The 19,528-nt window shown below is 43.0% G+C and overlaps 1 protein-coding gene across 1 annotated transcript in view; it reads left to right on the top strand.

The window, feature by feature from the left end:
* xylt1 (xylosyltransferase I) overlaps positions 1-19,528 on the top strand; it is a 73,315-nt gene that overhangs the window by 23,597 nt on the left and 30,190 nt on the right. The window contains exon 2 of the mRNA XM_026304309.1: positions 13,320-13,890. Coding sequence (XP_026160094.1) covers positions 13,320-13,890 — 571 coding nt within the window. The remainder of the gene's footprint in view (positions 1-13,319; positions 13,891-19,528) is intronic.

The raw sequence follows: 19,528 nt of genomic DNA, 5'->3' as shown, positions 1-19,528 counted from the left end.
TGTCAGGTTGATTGGTGACTCTAAATTGCCCATAGGAGTGAGTGTGAGTGTGTGAGGTTGTTTGTCTCTATGTGGCCCTGTGATGGACTGGTGACCTGTCCAGGGTGGACCTGGAGTACTGTACTTCCACCCAAAGAGAGCTGGGATAGGCTCCAGCAGATCCCTGTGACCCTGGTTAGGAATAAGCAGGTATAGATAATGGATGGATGGATGGATGGAAAAAGCCAGTCGGTTGCCAGGAGATTAAGAGTCATTATAGAGAAAGGAGATGCAGCTCAGATGTGGTTCTGTTCCTCTACAGTCATTGCAGAGTGGTGAGAGAAAGGATGTTCCCATTTAGTGCTGTATTCACCTGCATAAAACAACAAATGCAAGCAAACTTGTCATGCCAGCAGCACGTCAAGAGGGCTGGCACTGTCAATGTCAGTCACTCAGTCCAGTACTTTTGTCCAGAGAAAAATATTTGTATTGGTTGGGTTGGCATGAAAAGTTGTATAAACAGTCATGGTCCCCAGAGGATGGACCATGCTGATTTGAGGCTGACATTTCTGGTTTTGCATACATTGTCAGGATGTCAGTTATTAGATGGAATGTAATAAATTGTGGTAGAGAAATGCAAAACTTTACACTGTTTGGAATCTAGCAGTACCTTGTTAGTGATAGACCTGTGAATAACATGAGTGACAGAAGTGTGATCACAGCAATGTTTTGAAAACTGGTGCCAAAATTAATACTAGGGTTAAGCAGGGAGTAGCAGCAAGGTAATATTTTTCTAAACAAGATTATGAAAAGAACCAGTAATTCTTTTCATAATTATGCCTACTGATATTTTCCTAATTATTGCAATAGAGGAAATAATTGTGTTACATAGGGCCTAAAGAGTCCATTTGAGGTCCTCAAAAACAATAAAAACAACTTAAAGTCTTTCTGCTGTGCTGGACAGTGGTGCCTTGAATCATTTAGAAGTTTTAATGATCTGGGTGTCAGACCAAAAGATTGTATCAGTCGTCTCTCCTCCCGTTATTGCTAGCTGAGGTGCTTAACTCCTCACCTTCACTTTCTCCCTCTCCCATTGCGTTCCCTTTTTGCTCTGATCTTTATCTCCCTGTCATTCCATCGGACAGATAACGCCGTAGACTTTTGTGACTTAGATTTGACACCTGGGACTTTTTACAGTCCTCTCAAACTGTAGATTATTTATAGGAGTGTACTTTTTTATTCTTTGGTGGCCAAGCATGACTGGACATGTGCCTCACTGCATAAACAAACAAGAGTGCACAGCTGCTTGGAGAAAAGTCATTTGTTATGTGAATTTGTAATATGACCACATGATGTGACTTCCAAATAAATTGATTATAATCATTTGGAAAATTATACCCAAGACAAATGTTTAACTGCTCAGCATGCAAAAGGCATTAAGCAAATGTAAATGCAACAACTGGACCATTCACACTTTTTGAAAAGTAATTTTTTTGTGTATTTCTGCTTCAGTAAACATTTGTACTGACAGATTTTCACCCCCACTTCTCTCAGCGGATACCAAACCAACAACTGTCTCCACAGGCTAGTACTGATTACTGTAACACAACCTGAGCTGTTTCTGTCTGAGACAAGAAATGATTAAAACACTGTGACCTGACTGAAAATATCCCCTTAGGCATTAAGTGGGACCCCAGAGAGATCCACAGTTAGGCCATAGTGATTCATGTATTTATGCATACCTGGCACCTCTGTGGAACTTGTCCAGGCTTGGTGCCTTTAAATAAGGCTATCACCAGGTCACTATGTTAAGTGCCTGGTTTACTGTAATTTCCCCTCTGCCAATTATTGGTCAGAGTGTTACTGTTTGTTTTAAGTACATTTTAAGCAACAACTGGCAGTGCAACTCACTTTGCACTGCTGCATCTGAATAAACCTTCCTCCTGTTTGTTGCTCTCCTCCCACCTGTGCACCATACAAACTGCACTTGGCACCAAAACACACCGATGAGAGAAGCAACTATCAAGCTCGGGGAAGTGGGAGCGCTGCTTGCACTTGTCAGTATACTGCGTAACTGGAAGTTTCTACTGTCTCTTCGGTTTGGTCTCTTAGCTGTCCCTCTCTATTAGCAAAATAACATCCAAGTAGGAGACCAAACTATTCATGAAAACCTTTAACCTGACATGTCCATCGGTCAAACCATTTTTGGGCAGGCTCAGCCTCCACCTAGTCTTATGATTGGGCCACAAATGAATTGTTACATTCACTCAAATGCGTCACACCTCTATTGACATTCATAACTTGTGTGAGCCACATTGTTGGTGTGCATTCAAAAATGATACCAGCACGTCTGAAAAAGTAGAAATCTAGAGCAGATGAAAACACAATAAATAACCTTTTGCACTCATCTGTTTGTGCAGAAAGTATAATATGCTGTGACTCAGTGTGCATTATGTACACTGGGGGGGCCTATGGTCTTGCTATCACCTAACGCCTCACAGACACACACTCCAGTCCTGTATATCAGCCAAACTCAGCTGTGTTGATGATTCAGTCACACATGCTGAGCTCTCAGTCTAATCACAGAAGCTCAGCACAGAATCACACAGAAACTTAATAGTCTTTTCCTTCTCCTTTAGAGTTTCATCAAATCTAAGGAATTGTTTTTCTTTTCTGTGTGCTCTTGACTCTGGCTGTTTGTGACCTGTAGCCTTCTAAGTAACTTGCAGCTGTCTAGGCAGTTGGTATCATTGGACAGGCTCAAGCTTACACACATAAGCCTCAGGTGATTAACATTGTCTCTTCCCTGTGCTTTCATCTTGTTTTTCAGCACAGCATCAGTCTAGCAGAGCACAGGAATTAATTTCCTCTACAGGTGTAAACAAAGCAGATAGGGTCCTAACCTCTGTGCACAGTTCGCCTGCTCTTCTCCTGCTATTTGAGTGACACAGGTCACTGACAATTTCTGTCATTTGCGAAATTGTGTTCCCACAAAAAAATGTATCTTGTTATTGCCTGTGCCTGATGTAGTCAGGTGGTGTTCTGTTCCACAGCCAAATTCTTTTTGACACCTCAGAGGAGATAGAGAGATGTGTGACAAGTCATGAGCCTCATTTGAGCTGATGTTATGATGTATGTGGTGCAGCTGAGTCACCAGGAAACTGAAACATAATAAATGTAATTTAAAGGTTCTTTATGTTCCCATGGCAGCAGAGATATAATAGGAAATGCACCAAAACAAATTAAAGCTGGACTGGTATTAGTTTTAATAATAAGGTAATTTTTTCCAGATTTTTTTTGTTTTTGTTTTCTGACATCAGGCAGAATTGTCTTATACCTGACATGGGTTTGTGACATTATGTCATTCTGTGAAATAATGCAGCATTAAATTGCCATTTCATTGATCCACCCTCAAAGGGTTATGTTGTTCAGGTTATTTTAACAATATTGTACAACCCTCATCAGTAACTTTGTTCATTTGGTGGAAAGGCCATGGTAAAAGAAACAAGTGACTAATTTTTTTTGCAGGTTTGCCAATGTATGCATCGCATTTTTTCTATTTTTGCGATGCACAGAAGTGAAAGTCTTGTGCTCTTACCATATGGTTGTCTGTTAATAAGCAGAGTTTAATTTAGAATTTGGCTCCAATGCACATTATCACCAATGTGAGGCTCTAATTAGATGAAATGTCTAGCATTTGCTCATAAATCACAGTATTGGACAAGCTCATCTGATGATGGAACTAGAGGAAAAGTTTATGTGTCACCAAACTTATCATAATTTATCCAAAACTGAACCTAAAAGTCTGTACCGCATTTCATGGCAATTCACCCAAGTTGTAGAGACATTTTACTCCAAAACACAAATGTCATAGCAGAGCTAGAGGAAAGGTCAGGGGATCACAAAGTCATTAGGATTAATTCTCTGGGAAAGAGGACTGGCCCAAAATGGCGACCCAAATGACAAACGCCTTTCCCAGAGCCCTGCTGCTAGTCTGATAGCTGGTTTGTTCAGTCATGAGATGAAACTAAAATACTTGTATCAAAATGTTTTAATTGGTCATCATGGATTTTTTTTTTTTTTTCACTTCTCTGTATTTTGTGTGTTACACAACAATGGGCTTCTGGTGGCTTGTCCTGCTATTGTGGAAATGAAACCAAAAGCCCTCACCACTGTGAAGTGATTTGCAACTCATTAGCATGCTGTAGTCACACAAGGGCACAAGAGTGAAACGTGCACATGCAAAGAGACATGCACCGTATTTTTTATTCATCCTACAACCAGAGCTTGTCATTTTCAGTTTAGCCATGACGTGAAAGAGCTGGCCCACTGCGACCTCTGCTTCTGGGTCACACTGGGGTCATGCTGTGTCACCGCTATGTCACACAGATGCCTGGAATCTCAGCAATGAGATTCTTACACACTCAGTAAAGACCTTACATCATACATTCACATGCAGTTCCCACAAGTCCATTAATGCAGAAGAAAGAAAGGGGATAAGGGGCCCTATCCTGTCAGGGGTTTCTTCTCCCCTTCTCTCTCTCTTTGTTGTTCTCCTTTATTCCTCTTTACTTTTATAGTTTTTCTCCTGGTCTTTATCTTTCTACGTTTCCTCTACCCTCATCTACTTGTAATCCTTCTCACAGCCCCCTTTTTTCTTCTGTCTCTGTTATTCTTAACCCCTGCCCCTTTTGGCGCCACAGTAAAAAGTTTGTGAAGAGCACATATACGCTCATACAAATACAAACCTCTGCACCCCTATAGATCAGCTGTAGGATCCTACTGTGGCGTCCAACCATGTGGTGTCAGAAAGGACCCTAAGTTTCTGTGCCATTCAGCAGAGGCCCATGATGTCACAGGAAAATCGCCTTCATCTCACACACGCACACACATGCGCTGCACAGAGATGCAGCCCATCCCCCCGCTCTCCTTCCTTCTCGTCGCTCGCTGAATGGAATTGCATGGCTGTGCAGTTCAATCACTGTCAAGTGCAAAGAAAAGGGGTCTCTTGTGCAAAATTTCATGATTCACAATTGATTAAATAGGGGTGTCATTTCATGGCTGAACAGGGAGGTGTGCAGAGAGGAGAGGATGGGGGGGCGGAGGCTTTTTCATGCCCTTGTGAGGTATGGCTCAGAAATCGCCTGATGGGCTCTATTCAGAGCCGGAGATGTAAAGTTCTGGCTTTATTCACAGAGGAAAATAAGAAGCCGGTATAAAGGAGAGGAGGGGGTAAAGGACATTGTAGCAGAATTGCCAATATCTTCTCATGGCTTGTTAAAGGGCATTCATGCCCTTGAGACATATAGACCTAATATACTGTATGTAAGCCGTATGATTTAGATTTTTGTTGTCATCTGGAAATGCCCAGGGTCTCCCCGCAGGGAAGCAGAGGAAGACAGACAACAGAAAATGGTGTCGAGAAGAAAATATGTTTTTGAAGGCTTGAGTGGGTATATATCATTTCACTGTACTCTACAAAAGGACATTGACTGCAGTAGTAATGAGGTTACAGAGAAATATTTCCGCACTGTATTGTGGGCACTGTATTGAGTTGCAAACCTCAGATTGTAATCGATGAGGTTTTTTGATTGCAACAGTTCTATCAGAACTGTGCTTGACCTTGGTCAGAAATAATATATTAAAAAATAAAAGTGACCTGAAGTGTCATATTTTCTTTAAAAAATAATTTCCATAAGAGGAATTGTAGCCATTTATTGTGGAAATACCAATGTCAGCATAAGCAAACCCTGTAGTCAAAATCACTCGTGTTCACTAATCTACAGCTTTCTACATTATACACATTTAACAGTGAGCGGTGAGGTGAAACTCTGAATACCTATGAATCATTATCATTTTGTGTCGTCACTAAGCTGCAGAGTTGCACAGTAGTAACGTTTGCATTGTATTTACTGCCTATAATAGCAAAAAAGAAAATAATGCACTCTATATCTCACCACAGTTAGACATCGATATACAGTATATTAGCCATGTTAAGCTATTTTGGCACACAAGTTAACATTCATAAAAACAGATTTCATGCTACTATGAATATGTTTCTATGTAATGGATTAACAATTAGCAATTAAGATTCTTATGAATCAGCTAAGCGTCTAACCCCAGCTCTTTTCCTAACCCTATCCTTAACCTGACTCAAATTTTCCCCTCGCTCGCTTTCTCAGAATGTCCTCATACTGATAGTATTATGCTCAAACTGGCCTTCACAAAGGTAAAAATACAAAGTACACATACACACTCCTGAGTTTCAAGACTCACTTATCCTCAGCTCCTAGTACACACGCCCTACGGTGCACACACACACACACACACACACACACACACACACACACACATAGACACAGTAACTGAAGGAAACTGTTTTAGTGCAAGTCACATTTATCCTGGGGTCTTTGTATGTGTGTGTGTGTGTGTGTGTGTGTGCTGAGTAATCCATCTATGTAAGCTGCTAGGATGCCGAGTAAAGATTTTTAAGAGGAGAGGGGGAACCAAACCTCGTGAGGCTCATGCAGGCCAGCCTCACTTTTGCCACATGCTTTGGGGATTTTTAGCTCTAACATTGTTTTTGCTGTGAATTTTCTTGTTATTAGTGTGTGCTCTGAATAAATCTTTAAGGTTATTTGAGGGCATTTCTCAGCTCTATCCCTCCTTAATCCAATTTAGGGGAAAGGTTCCAGAACAAAATAATCTTGATATGAACACATTTTCAGTGTTTTCCTATTTTTTCACTATAGCCCTTAGTTGAGTTCATTTCCACAACAGTGAGCAGATTCTAAATTTAATTATGCCCATTAAGTGACTCATTTACATTTCAAGTATTTATCTGATGCTCTTATCCACTGTGACTTGTAGTAAGTGTAATAGATGATTTAGCTTGAATTCCTGGATTTCAGATGTTCAAAACAGCGAAGGGTAAGGATTTTGATGGGAAATACCATTGGTGTAGAATGTTAATGTATCAAAGTTCATTGGTGGCCACAAAAAACAAAAGATGTTTTGTTATTAAAGAAAAAGGCAATTAAACAGATATGTGGATGTGTGGAACATGTAAGGAGGTAGCAATGAACACCTGAAAGACTGGACGCAAAAGATAGTCATAAAGTATTTCTCAAACTGCCTGGAAAGGAGAGAAGGTTCCCATAAACCTGTTTTATTATCCTGAACCAAAGCTTTACTGTATTTTATTTTGACTTTTATAGATAGATATATAGATAGATTTAGAGATATTTTTCCTTACCTATGCAATGCATTTGGATTAGCTGCCATGCACAAATTCTTAAAATCATACAATTTGCAACCCCTAGACTTTATAGGAATAGTTTGTCATTTGGGGAAATAGTCTTATTTGGTTTCTTGCAGAGAGTTAGATGAGAAGATTGAGACTGCTCTCAGGAGTATGTTGAATATGAAACAAGAGCCAGCAGGCAATGGACTTAGTGTAGAGACTGTGAGGCAGGGGCACAGAGCTGCTGAACTACGTTGATCTATTGCTTTAATCTTCTTAAAGATCTGTAACATGATATCAGTATGCTACTTGGTATTATGCAGACTGTGTTATCTGTTGATAATGGCTTTAACCAAAAACCAGTTCAGACTTCAGTCTACAAAATGTCCATTCATTAGCAAAAATAGATTTAGCTAATGTTGAATATATATAACATGTTCCAGTGTAAAATAGACACAATATGTACTTTTATATTGGCCTGTAAATTTTGAGAAGATACGGGAAAAGTACAGTCTGAACACACCAACACAGTTTTCAGACTTAGTCTAATAGCCTATATAACTTGGGTGTGGGTTTAAAGCATATTAGGAGCGAAGCAAAAGTATTTTCTGATTCCACTGTGGCCTTGTGGAAACTCCTTAGAGAATCTCCCACAGTTGATACATTTCTTCTTATGTATCTCTGTGTTTTCCTGCAGATAATTACTGTGTTACAAAACATTACTTTGTTGAGGAAGAGGAACTGCGTTCTGACCTTTTTGACTGTGCTCACGAGTGGGGAGGTTTGTGTTTTTTCTCTCCTTTCACAGTTAAAATCCGTGCACGCAGATACAGTCGGTGAAGCCACACAATTACAACACAAGACTGTCCATCACAAAACTGTAAAAATTCAACAGCAGTTTGTGAATTCACCTCTGCCCTCTTGTCTTAGCATATACCCACGAGTCTCAACCCCAGGATCACAGTCTCTGGAAGACTTTGATCTTTTCTTCCTTGGATCAGATCTTTCAGATTTTTTTCGTCAGCATCTAGAGGATGATTACAATCATTCTGTCTTATTGAAAATCTTCCTTGAACAAAGATACATTTTTTATATATATTTTTAGTTTTCAGATAATGCATCCTTTCTCCTAATTTTGTTTACCAAATTGAAAACTGTTGTTTTCAGCTCTCATCACTGCCTGTCTCTTCTAGTTGTTTGTAACCCACTTACACACACACATACACACACACACACACACACACACACACACAAAGATGAAATCCCTTTTCACCACTTTTGCTCAGGGGCTAGTTTCAGGGCACACAACTAGAGACTTCTGTGCATACCAAACCTGGACTGATCATTCTGAGCTGCCACTGACACATACACAGTTACATTACATGGGACCAGCATTCCTCCAGATTTAGTCTCTGAAAAAGATAGGGATTGATGGGATTGATCGAAGGGAGAGGAAGAAATAGAAAGGTAGCAGCAACAAAATATTCACAACTAAAACACGGAATACCATGAAAACCCTACATAGTGAACTGAAGCATTGTATATCTTGTGAAAGTCACTTAACTGACGCATCAAAAATATGTCTCTGTGACTCATCTTTGTATTTATTTGTGGTTCAAGCACGATTGTTCTTATTGTCAGATTAGACAGTTTCAGTGCTTTGATATCTTTATGTAGGCTGCTTCTTATTGAACTGAACTGAGGCTCAGCCTACTTTGCTGTACTTGATAAATCTTTCTGAATAAGAGTGTTTGATACCTTAACTGTGACTCTAACAACGTAGAAAAGAACAGCTGCTCTTGCCCCCAAAACCTTCAGCTGATAAGCTGAGATAAGTACAACTTCTAAGAGGTTACTAATGATTTACGTCATCCCAGCTCTACCCTGGCTCATTTCTCCTCGAGGTGTCCTGAGGTCCTAGAGCAGCTGTGATCTAAAGTCTGTCGGTGTATCAGTCTCCTGTGTCATGCCAGACGCCACATCTTGCTCAGAGTATTGCAGGGATTCAGTCCAGGTAATTAATCTGAGCTCGTTAGCCACATGGCAGGCAGGTCGTAACAGAACCTGGCCTGCACGCTGCTGAGGCGACTCAACACCCACCTACACACACACATCACAGTATTCCTTAACAAACTCGCCTATATGTTTATGTACCTTGTGCGACTATGCGTCTGCATGCTGTCTATACACCACCTTGTGATGACAGAGTGCACACTACTGGCACACGCAGATGCTTAAAGGGGGTAAAACTGACACAGTGCGTGCTGCTACCTTTTTATCTGTCATATCTACCATGGGACTGCAACACTAAATGATGGCATTAGGGAAGAGGGAAGGTGGTGGGGAGATGAACTGCTTTCCTTCCTAGAGCGAGGGATGGCACGTGGGCCAGGGGAGGAGGTGGAGGAGGAGACTGGTGAAGGCTGGACAGGTGCTGAGCGAGAGATATGTGCACTTTTTTCCTCTAATACACAGGAGATTAGGCAGAATGGAGAGAAAAAGAGCAGGAGAGAGAGAGAGAGAGAGAGAGAAAAGGGACAGGTGAAATATTTCCCCCTGTGGAAGAGGAAATGAGGGAAAGTGGGAACAGCCAGCTCTGTGTTGAGAAATGGACTGAACCATTCCCAGAGGGGGTGCTGAAACTCCCAGCCCCACAGGCTTCTCTCTAAATGTACCTACCAGTGATGGATGATATTAACGTTTACCCCTTCTGCTTTTTCCTCACTCCTCAGCAGAGCTCACTGTGTGTGTGTGTGTGTGTGTGTGTGTGTGTGTGTGTGTGTGTGTGTGTGTTTGTATGTGTGTGTGTGTGTGTGTGCGCACGCGCAGCCAGCACAACACATGCCAGACAATCCTGGCTTGGACTCACCGACACTCCCAGGCTGTAGAAAACATATCCCACTGCAACAATCGATTGCTACCCCCAGCTCCCAGGCCCATCTGCAGTCCAGCGCCGCCCCTATCTCCAGTGGCTGCCACTGCTATTAATTCTGTCCCCCACTGGTCTCTGAGATTAAGGAGCAACACAGCAACTGGAGTCCTTTGCTCACAGGAGGGAAGGGAGGAGGAGGGGGCTGAGTGTGGAGATTGTTTATCTGGAGGAATCTCCTCAGTGCCAGCTTACAAATACTACCCATTTCCACTTCAGCACCACGTAGGGCTAACCTCGCCTCACTCTGATCCGTGTCAATTCAATTGCAACAAAGCAAAAAATCATCCTTGTGTTGCTTTTTGGTTTTTCCCCAAGGAAATTAAATTATAGCCACACAAGGTGCACTCAAAAAAAAGTTGTTTTAAATGCAGTAGTCTCATGCTGTTGTGATTAATCACAGTTAATGAGTGGGTTAATAAAAATATTTATCAAGAACAACTTTAGCAGTCTAATAAGTATCGATAAGACACTTATCAGACACAATTTCCCAAATATTTGTTGCTCAAATTCTTATCTTTCAGTTTCAAAGTGTTTATTTGACACTCACTGGGCTGTTTGACTTCCCTACTTGTAAAAACCCTTTTTCTTTTTTTTCCTTCTAAAATTGTAATGAGCTACTGTGATTAATTACTGAAAAACAAACCTGCAATGTGACCAGTCAGTCACTGTCACCTGCTGAGCTGAATCAGATGGATCTTGATGCATTTTGTCTCATTATCAATTTAATTACTAGATTTAATCGTCTCGCTCATTAAGTCCATGGCCTTTGGTTTGTGATGTAGCACCACTGCTTGTTTTCCTGGGAGCTAAAATGGAAATAGGCCCCCAGTTTATGAAATATGAAATATGTTTATTTGCTTTCTTCCAGAGAGTTAGATGAGAAGATACCAGTCTCATCTCAATAAATATGAATATTTACTGAACATACATTAGACTGACATCAATCTTCTCATCTAACTCTCAGCACGAAGGTGTTTTGCCTATAATTTCATTAATAAGCCTGATATTTCAACAAAACTCATTTAACCAATTATTCTGATTTTTTTTTTTTTTAAATTCATAGCGAGCAGGAGTAATAAATGAGTCGACAGCTGTTTCAGCTAGGTTACCTGTCTGCTGTAAATAAAGCAAATTTGCTCCATTAAAATGAGTTGAGGGACATTCTGGTGCTGTTGTTTTTTTTTCCCACATGCCCACTTGGGCAATTTAACCATGTCCCGCAACTTTGCATGACTCCAGCAGTGGAGCTCAGAGCAGGAGTATCCGTTTCTCCAGGGCAAACACATGCTGCCTCTACTTTGGGTTTCAAAGTGTTTTTTTTTTTTTTTTTTTTTTTTTTTAGCTTAAATGAACAGCTAAAAAGAAAAAGAGCACACACACTGTACACACAAAATCATGAATGCACAAAGTCATTTTACCTCTGCAAACATCCAGTAAGTTGCACTGCGTGGATTAGTTTCCTAAAGCATTCCCTTTGAAACTCGGCAAGTAAGGATTTCTTTTTTAGGTGATCACTGGCCTAAGCAGCTGTTACACACGGGATTAGCAGGTTCTGCCATTCAGACAACACAGTGTGTTTAAACTGGCAGGGTGAAGAAAGTAGCGAAAGACAAGGAGGTGAGAAGAAGGGGAGAGGTTATGACAGGCAGGAGCAGAGATGAGGTTGAGAATAAAGCGAGGGGGGAAGGGGGTGTGAGAGATGTGAAACAGGGAATGGATGATGAGAGAAAGGGAGTAAGATGTGGAGCAGAAGGGATGAGAGGTGAAAGGCGCAGAGCAGATGGGTGGAATTGGGATGTGTGAAGAGAAGTGTGAAGAGAAGGAGAGAGGGGGGAAAGAGGCGAGCAAAGTCCAAGTGAGAGGGCAGAAGAGGCAGAAAGCTTAAAACATAGCCCATGTGAGAATCAGACCTCTGCCAGGGAAGCAGCTTAGAAGGAGCTCACAGTGAGAATCTTCACCCTGTACTCTATTCAGTTTTTGTTTCTTGTTTCACTTCTATAATATCATCTCCTTCCTGTCTCTAAGTGTGAAAGTGTGTCATCTAGCCACCTTTGTAATTGTGCCAGTGCAAGGTGTTTGCAGAAAAGGAAGGTTGATGGGCTGATAACAGGCCTGACTTTAAGGGAAAGACATTTCAATGCTGAGCGCCTGGCTCACCATGCACAGCATCTTCACTGCTTCCCTCGTGTTTCTCACCTCTCCTGCTTTCCTTCTGTCTCACATCTCCACTTAGCTTCCTCCCCCTTTTCTGTCCTCTTTTCAGTCTCTTGTAAATTGAGAAACACAACAGGGAACCCTGTTGTTGTGAGCTCTATCTTTTCTCGGCTGCTGTTTGTCATTTCGTTCCCCCCTCATTCTCACCACTCCGCCTCTTCTCTTGTGTGTCTCGCAAGTTGTGCAACAGTGGTGTGGCAGCGAAGGCAGCATTTTTAGTTTTTCATTTGATGCATCGCGGCACATTTCACCGGAACAAGCCAGCGCTTCTTAGGAACTCATGTCTCGTGTCAGCACTCCCTACTTTCACTCATTACCCTTTTTCCTTTTTCTGCTCTCCTCTCTGCCCCTCCCTCGCTTTCAGCCTGTTCTACTGGAAAGATAAGGAAATTGTACATTCAGACGTTCACGCACATACACTATCTCATACATGCAGACACAAGTGCAGCTTTTCCAGTCACTCACCACACCGCTGCAATTTCACCGCATTCTCATGTGCCTCCAGTGAAAAAGGAACTGTAGGCATGCATGCACACCCATAAAAACACACACAAACTCACAGTTGTATGCTGGCCTTTTATCCTTTCTTGGTAATTTGTTTACAGAGTGCTGGGCCCATTTGCAGGAGAATTTAATTGAAACCAGGGCTAATCTAATGATGGCACAGAGCGGTACAGCCTCCAACCCTGCATCACCTCTAGTTAGGTTGCACCTTGTAGTCCTCACTCTCAATGCATTGCTACTTCATTTCATGCCTCACGGTTCAATGCAGCACTGCCCACTCATACATGCTACATTGATTGTTAATCCGACATTTGATATGCACCATGCTCACTCAATTCTGATCTTGTTTTTCTTGTTTGTGTCCACCTTCCTACTCTTTCCTCCCTCCCCTATGTTTACCCATGACTTCCCTTGTCTTTTCCTTCCTCTCCTCACTCCTTGCTGCAGGATGGATATTACTCCCACCGGCCAAAAGAGAAAAGTAGAGTCGACAGCAACAATGAGAACTCTGTGCCCAAAGACTTTGAGAACATAGACAATAGTAACTTTGGTGCACGCTCGCAGCCACACCGGCAGCCCGTCAGGGCCACTAGCAGCAAGCAGCAGCAGGAGCATCTGCAGGAGAAGGCCCATGCCCAGAACTCTCCCAGCCTGGGCCGCAGTTCAAACGAAGTATTGCCTGTAGGCCACCAGTCTCTGGTGGTCAGCAACAATGCGTCCTACCCAGGTGGCCCAGGTGTTGCGGGAGTGTCGCAGCAGCACTACCGTGCCTCACAGGCCCAACAAACCCAGTCACAGCACAGACATCAGCACCCCCACAGGAGGCAGGCGACAGCAGCACCACTGGAGGTGACCTATGACCAGCCACCTAAGTGCGAGATCAGTGGGAAGGAAGCCATTTCAGCTCTCTCCAGAGCCAAGAGCAAGGAGTGCCGGCAACAGATCGCTGAGGTGTTCTGCAGACACAAGGAAGGGGCGCTAATGCCTGAGAAAGTCACTCGCTACTGCCCCCTAGAAGGTAAGTCCACTATTGTAATTAATTACTGCATTATTTGATTTCAGTTCAGTCAAATTCTCATATCTGTGAAGATAGAGCAGTCAATTTATATCCTGACCTATATTCCTATATTCCTCAGTGGATGGATCGATAGCTCTCAAGCTGATCACAACATCTGATATTTAAGATTGTTGGTCATGTTCTGTGAAGCCATTTTTGGTACAATGTCTAATGTCATAGATACCCCTGAATCCCCTTTAGAGACCCTTGAAAGCTGATTTCAAATCTAAAGTATTCCTCTTTAGAAATTCATGTTATGACTACAAAGCAATAATCAAAGTTAAAGTTTGGGAAAAAAAATATTATAAGTTACTATTAAATGAGAGTGTAGTCAGAAGCTTGAAAAACTACACTGCTTCATGAGGTATGTGTGGATTTGGATCAGATTTCATTAGTGCTGGTAATATAAGCAAACACCCCCAAGTGTCATCACATTTTAATTGAAATGTTGCTAAACTCTGATTGGTGCTTGAAAATAACTGAGTCCCAGCTGAGCCCTGTCCTGTTTACACTGGTTATACAGTGAGAAATCCATACAACCACAGAAATATTTTATGTAAAATATCCAAAATTATTGAAAATTTGGCAGAAAAAATTTGGGTTAATGTAGGATCCCATTGTTCTGGTTGAGTAAATAGCTGTTTACCAGCCTTTACCACCTCACAGCTTGATTTTTAGCTATGCCTTCTGATTTAGGTCAGTGGACAAAGAGGGATATGTTGTGTTCACTGTGTTCATGCTAAGGCCTTTCTTGCTGAACACTTATGGTACCATAAGGTAAATAAGGCTTCCTAAATCTCGATGCAGGTCAAATGTTATACAATGACACCAGTGAAGATAGAGAAGATAAGGAATTGGAGTCACGTTTAAGTACTCCTGCCTGCAAGCGCTCATCTCAGTTCAGTTTTTACAAATAAATCCATGATCAGGAGACACATTATGATATCTACAGATGATTTTCTAGCTGGCTTACTTAAAGTACAAAACACAACATAAAACCTCCCTAAAATAGAGGTGACAGATTGCCAGTGTCCTTTCTTGGTATTGTTTGACATTTAATTTTTCACATTATTTCTCCCAACCCTGCTGTGGAAGCTTTTTTCAAAAGGAAAAGGAAAAGTAATATCCGCAAAGCTAAGTATAACCTGACCAGGTAGGATATTTGCTGTTATTGTAATGGCAGCTCTTGTCAGAGACAACAGACAGGCCACACACACTTTTTTTCCTGAAAATTTATGAACATCTGCGATATGGTTGTGCATTCTCTAAACAAAATCTGCTCCATTGGTAAGTGGCAAGCAACCATGTTTAAGAGAACAGCGCATACACACACATGCATTTACACTCATGGACTGGACTAAATGTGGTGCTGACACCAAGGGAGAAGAAGAAAGCCGTTATACATCCTTCCTTCTCTAGTCACATACCTTCCCAACCCTTGATTGTGTTATCAGAAGTCATGAAGCAACAGTGAGTTAGCAACTTTTGTACATTCCCCTTTCCAAGAGCAGGAGTGAGTGTCGTTTGATTGTGTCTAAACTCCTGTCATCTCACACAGCAACTCACCATCCCACTCACACTGACAGTTTGATCAAAAGAGACAAAGAAATTGAAAAGGGCTTTTCCCTGGTGGCTGGGCTGTAACAACACGACAGCTAAATTAAATCACTTTTCTTTTTTACTCTCCATCTGCCTGCCTTGTGCCTGCTAATGTGTTATCTCTCTGTTTCTCTCTTCCCTGCTCACCATCCTAATTCAAGTCCTAAACTTGTTAGCAGAAAATTGTCCAATTTGATTTGATCAGTATTCTGTCCTTGAGGCCCTGGGTAGATTAGCAATTGTGTTAGTCCTGGTATTAGCATCATTGAATACATGAAGAACATGTTCAGTCTCTTTGTCCCCCATATGTTATCGTGGCAAATACTCATATAACAAGGTGGTGATGTATTAACTGGATGGGATGACCTAATGGCCTTGTACCAACAAATATCTGTATATACATCATATCCACTTCATAATAGTGTTGTAAATTCCTTACTGCTACTGTTATAATTATTAATATGACTTCGTTTGTGGGTTCGCATCCCGTTCACATCCCGTTCCCGTCCCATCCCATTCTGTGTGGAGTTTGCATGTTCTCCCTGTGCTTGTGTGGGTTTACTCCGTGTACTCCAGTTTCCCCCCACCGTCCAAAAACATGTATGTCAGGTTGACTGGTGACTCTAAATTGCCCATAGGAGTGAGTGTGAGTGTGTGAGGTTGTTTGTCTCTATGTGGCCCTGTGATGGACTGGTGACCTGTCCAGGGTGTACCCCTGCCTTTCACCCAAAGAGAGCTGGGATAGGCTCCAGCAGATCCCTGGGACCCTGGTTAAGGAATAAGCGGGTATAGAAAATGGATGGATGGATGGAACTTCATTGATTTAGTCAGGCATTGTTTAAGTAGTCCATGGTCCTCAATGGATAATTATCAGGCATCTTATCAGACAGGTAGGGGTCCTAAGAGACCACGAGAGAATGAGTGAGAACATTCAGTGCGGTGACTGTGTAAATTACTCCTTCAGATATAGAGATTGCATTCATGAAGAAATACCAGTCTCTATATAATACATATCTGCCCTATACGAAGTTCTGTTCTCCAGTGAATATTCCACTACAATTATAAAGTGACAAACTGCCACCCTGTGTCCGTCTGCTCTCTAACCGGAGTAGCTGTTGTGGATAAAGTGTTCACAGACTTACCACGGGAACCCCTATCTACCCAATTCACCAGCTTGCTCAAGCTGCTCTTAACCTGCCAAATCCAGACTGTAACTGGGTCATACTCTGCACACCAGCTAACAGCTGCAACTAATCCTGAGCCTCAACAGTTTATCTATCAATCTCCATCCATACCAGCTGTTATATCACCGACAGACCCTTGGGCCCAACCAGTCATTATTACACAACTGGTGTATCAACAGCCGATCTATCAGTCGAGTCAAACGCTACCACAGCATTACCAGCCTCAGGTTCCTCCATCAACATCACAAGCCTATCACTCATTGCCTCAAACACCCGGTCCAGCCTCATCCACAGAACACCTCACCACAGCTGCCTTACACTCTCCATGCGTCCAGGCAGCCTGTCCCAGTGCCTGAACTACCCAAATTGTTCCATGACAGTGAGAGAGAGTTTGCTGATCTGAAAATGGCACTAGACCACCTGCTCAGCCCCTACATCGACTGTGTTGTCAACTGGTCATGTTGATCATTTGCTGAGCAACCGACCAAAGTCACTGAGAGATGGCTTCACGGAGCATCTCCAGTCTCAGGGCTGACTGAAGGCTGACCTTCAAGATCTTGCTGACAGGATTAAGGTGAAGGCTGAAGCTCAACGACTGTCTACAAAGATGGCACAAAGTCATCAGTCTGAAGGGTCACAACTCCCCAAGAAAGAGAGACAAGTCCCCACCTTCAAGCCTCGCCATCTGCTTATCTCAGTCTATCATGATTCCAACAAACCTAAAGCTAATAACAGCCAACCTCAAGATGTGCTCCAGTCTAAACACGGACCGCATAAATCCAAGATATGCCTCTTCTGTAAAAGCGGTGAGCAATACTTATGACAATGTCCGGACATAACCCAACGCTCGACGGAAGAGATCCAAAAATGGTTAGAAAAGGGCAAACGCTGCTGTAACTGTGGTCAGACCAACCATCAACCAGATTCCTGCACTCTAAAGAAGCTATGCAGTGAATGCCAAGGAATTCACCTCAGGGTTCTCTATGGTGCTGTCACATCTGGCTTTAGTATCTATCTTCTTACACCAGGGGGCCATACTATATCCACCAACTCCAAGCAGGGTGGGAAGGTGTACCTAAAGGTGGTGCCAATCATTGTCAGCCAAGGTGGGAAGTCATTGCAAACCTATGCAATTCTGGATGATGGAGTTGAACGGACAATTATCCTGCCAGGTGCAGCTAAACGCCTGGGCCTCAAAGGTAAATCAGAGGTCTTCACCCTACAGACCATCTGCCAGGATGTGGCTCACCTTGCTGGCGAGTCAGTTAATTTCTATGTAGCTTCTCTGGTGCAGCATACCAAACACCACTTGATCAAAATGCCTTTACAGCAAGTCAGTTAGCACTGACAGACCAATCATACCCCATGGCAATCCTCCAGAAATGCTATTGACACTTGAGGGGCCTGCCGTTGCCTAAATTCAACAATGTGCAACCACTGCTGCTAATCGGTGCAGATTACACCCCGTTAATTACTGCCCAAAGCCCAGTCAAATTTGGTTCTAAGGGCAGTCCTGCTACCATTCAGACAGCTCTTGGATGGGTACTCCAGGGCCCTAATGATGATGCATTGTCTGAGATTACATGCTACTTCACTGCCCCGAAGCCGGTAACAGATGACTTGCACCAACAGGTGGAGCGTCTCTGGCAGCTAGATGTACTCCCATATAGGAATGAACGGTTAGCAGTAAGGTCCCGCTCAGACCAAGAGGCAGTGAACACCATTGAGGCACGCACAGAAATAGCAAAGGTTGGCGAAACACACAGGAATGCCACACCACTGCTCCGTGTCAAAGGTGCCCCGCTACTCAGAGCGATGCCCGAGGCCGTTATTCCAATCCTCCGCAGTACAGAACGGCGGCTATTAAGGGACCCAGCCCTAGCAGAAATCTATGAGGCAGAGATACAGAAACTCATCAACGGAGGATGTGTGTCCAAGCTCAGCTTAGATGGTGTCACTGCCTCCAATGAATCATGGTTCATCCCACATCACCTCGTCCACCACAATGGCAAGGCCCGTTTGGTTTTTGACTGCTCCTTTGTCTACAATGGTCTCTCTCTCAACGAGCAGCTCCTCCCAGGTCCAACTCTTGGACCATCACTGTTGGGTGTCCTCCTACGCTTCAGTATGCTGTTGCAATCAGTGGAGACAATGTGGAGAGCAATGTTCCACCAAGTCTGTGTGTTATCGGAGGACAGGCCACTGTTGAGGTTTGTCTGGAGAGGCCTGCAAAGGAAGAAGCAACCCGATGTCTACTAATGGTGTGTCTTGCCATTTGGTACCACATGCAGCCCATGTTGTGCAATATTTGCCTTGCAAAGGCACGCCAGGTACCACGTTGAGGGCAACGAGGACATCCTGCAGTTCATAGAGTGGCACTTTTATGTCGATAACTGCCTACAGAGCCTTTCGACCTCCGAGACAACCAGACTACTGGACAAACTGAGATGGTGCCTAGCAGCAGGAGGATTTGAGATTCCGACAGTCATTTCCCATTTGCCTCCCTCTGCCCGGTCTGAGGGCACAGAGCTATGGCTGGTTGAAAGAGACTCCAATTCTCAAGAACCAGCTTTAGGTCTACAATGGCGCTGCCCCACAGACCAAATTGGTTATCGAACTAAACCAGCAGAACGGGAGACTCCCACGATGCGCCACATTTACAAGGTATTAGCCCAACAATATGATCCCGTAGGAATCATTATCCCCTATACAACACGAGCGAAGGTTCTCATTCAGAAGCTATGGACAAAACAGAGGAGCTGGGACAACCCAAACCTCCCTCCTGAAATCCTCGGGGCCTGGTCCAGCTGGGAGGC

The sequence above is a fragment of the Mastacembelus armatus genome, chromosome 1, assembly GCF_900324485.2.
Source record: "Mastacembelus armatus chromosome 1, fMasArm1.2, whole genome shotgun sequence".
Lineage (NCBI taxonomy): Eukaryota > Metazoa > Chordata > Actinopteri > Synbranchiformes > Mastacembelidae > Mastacembelus > Mastacembelus armatus.
This window is presented reverse-complemented; position numbering and strand designations above follow the sequence as displayed.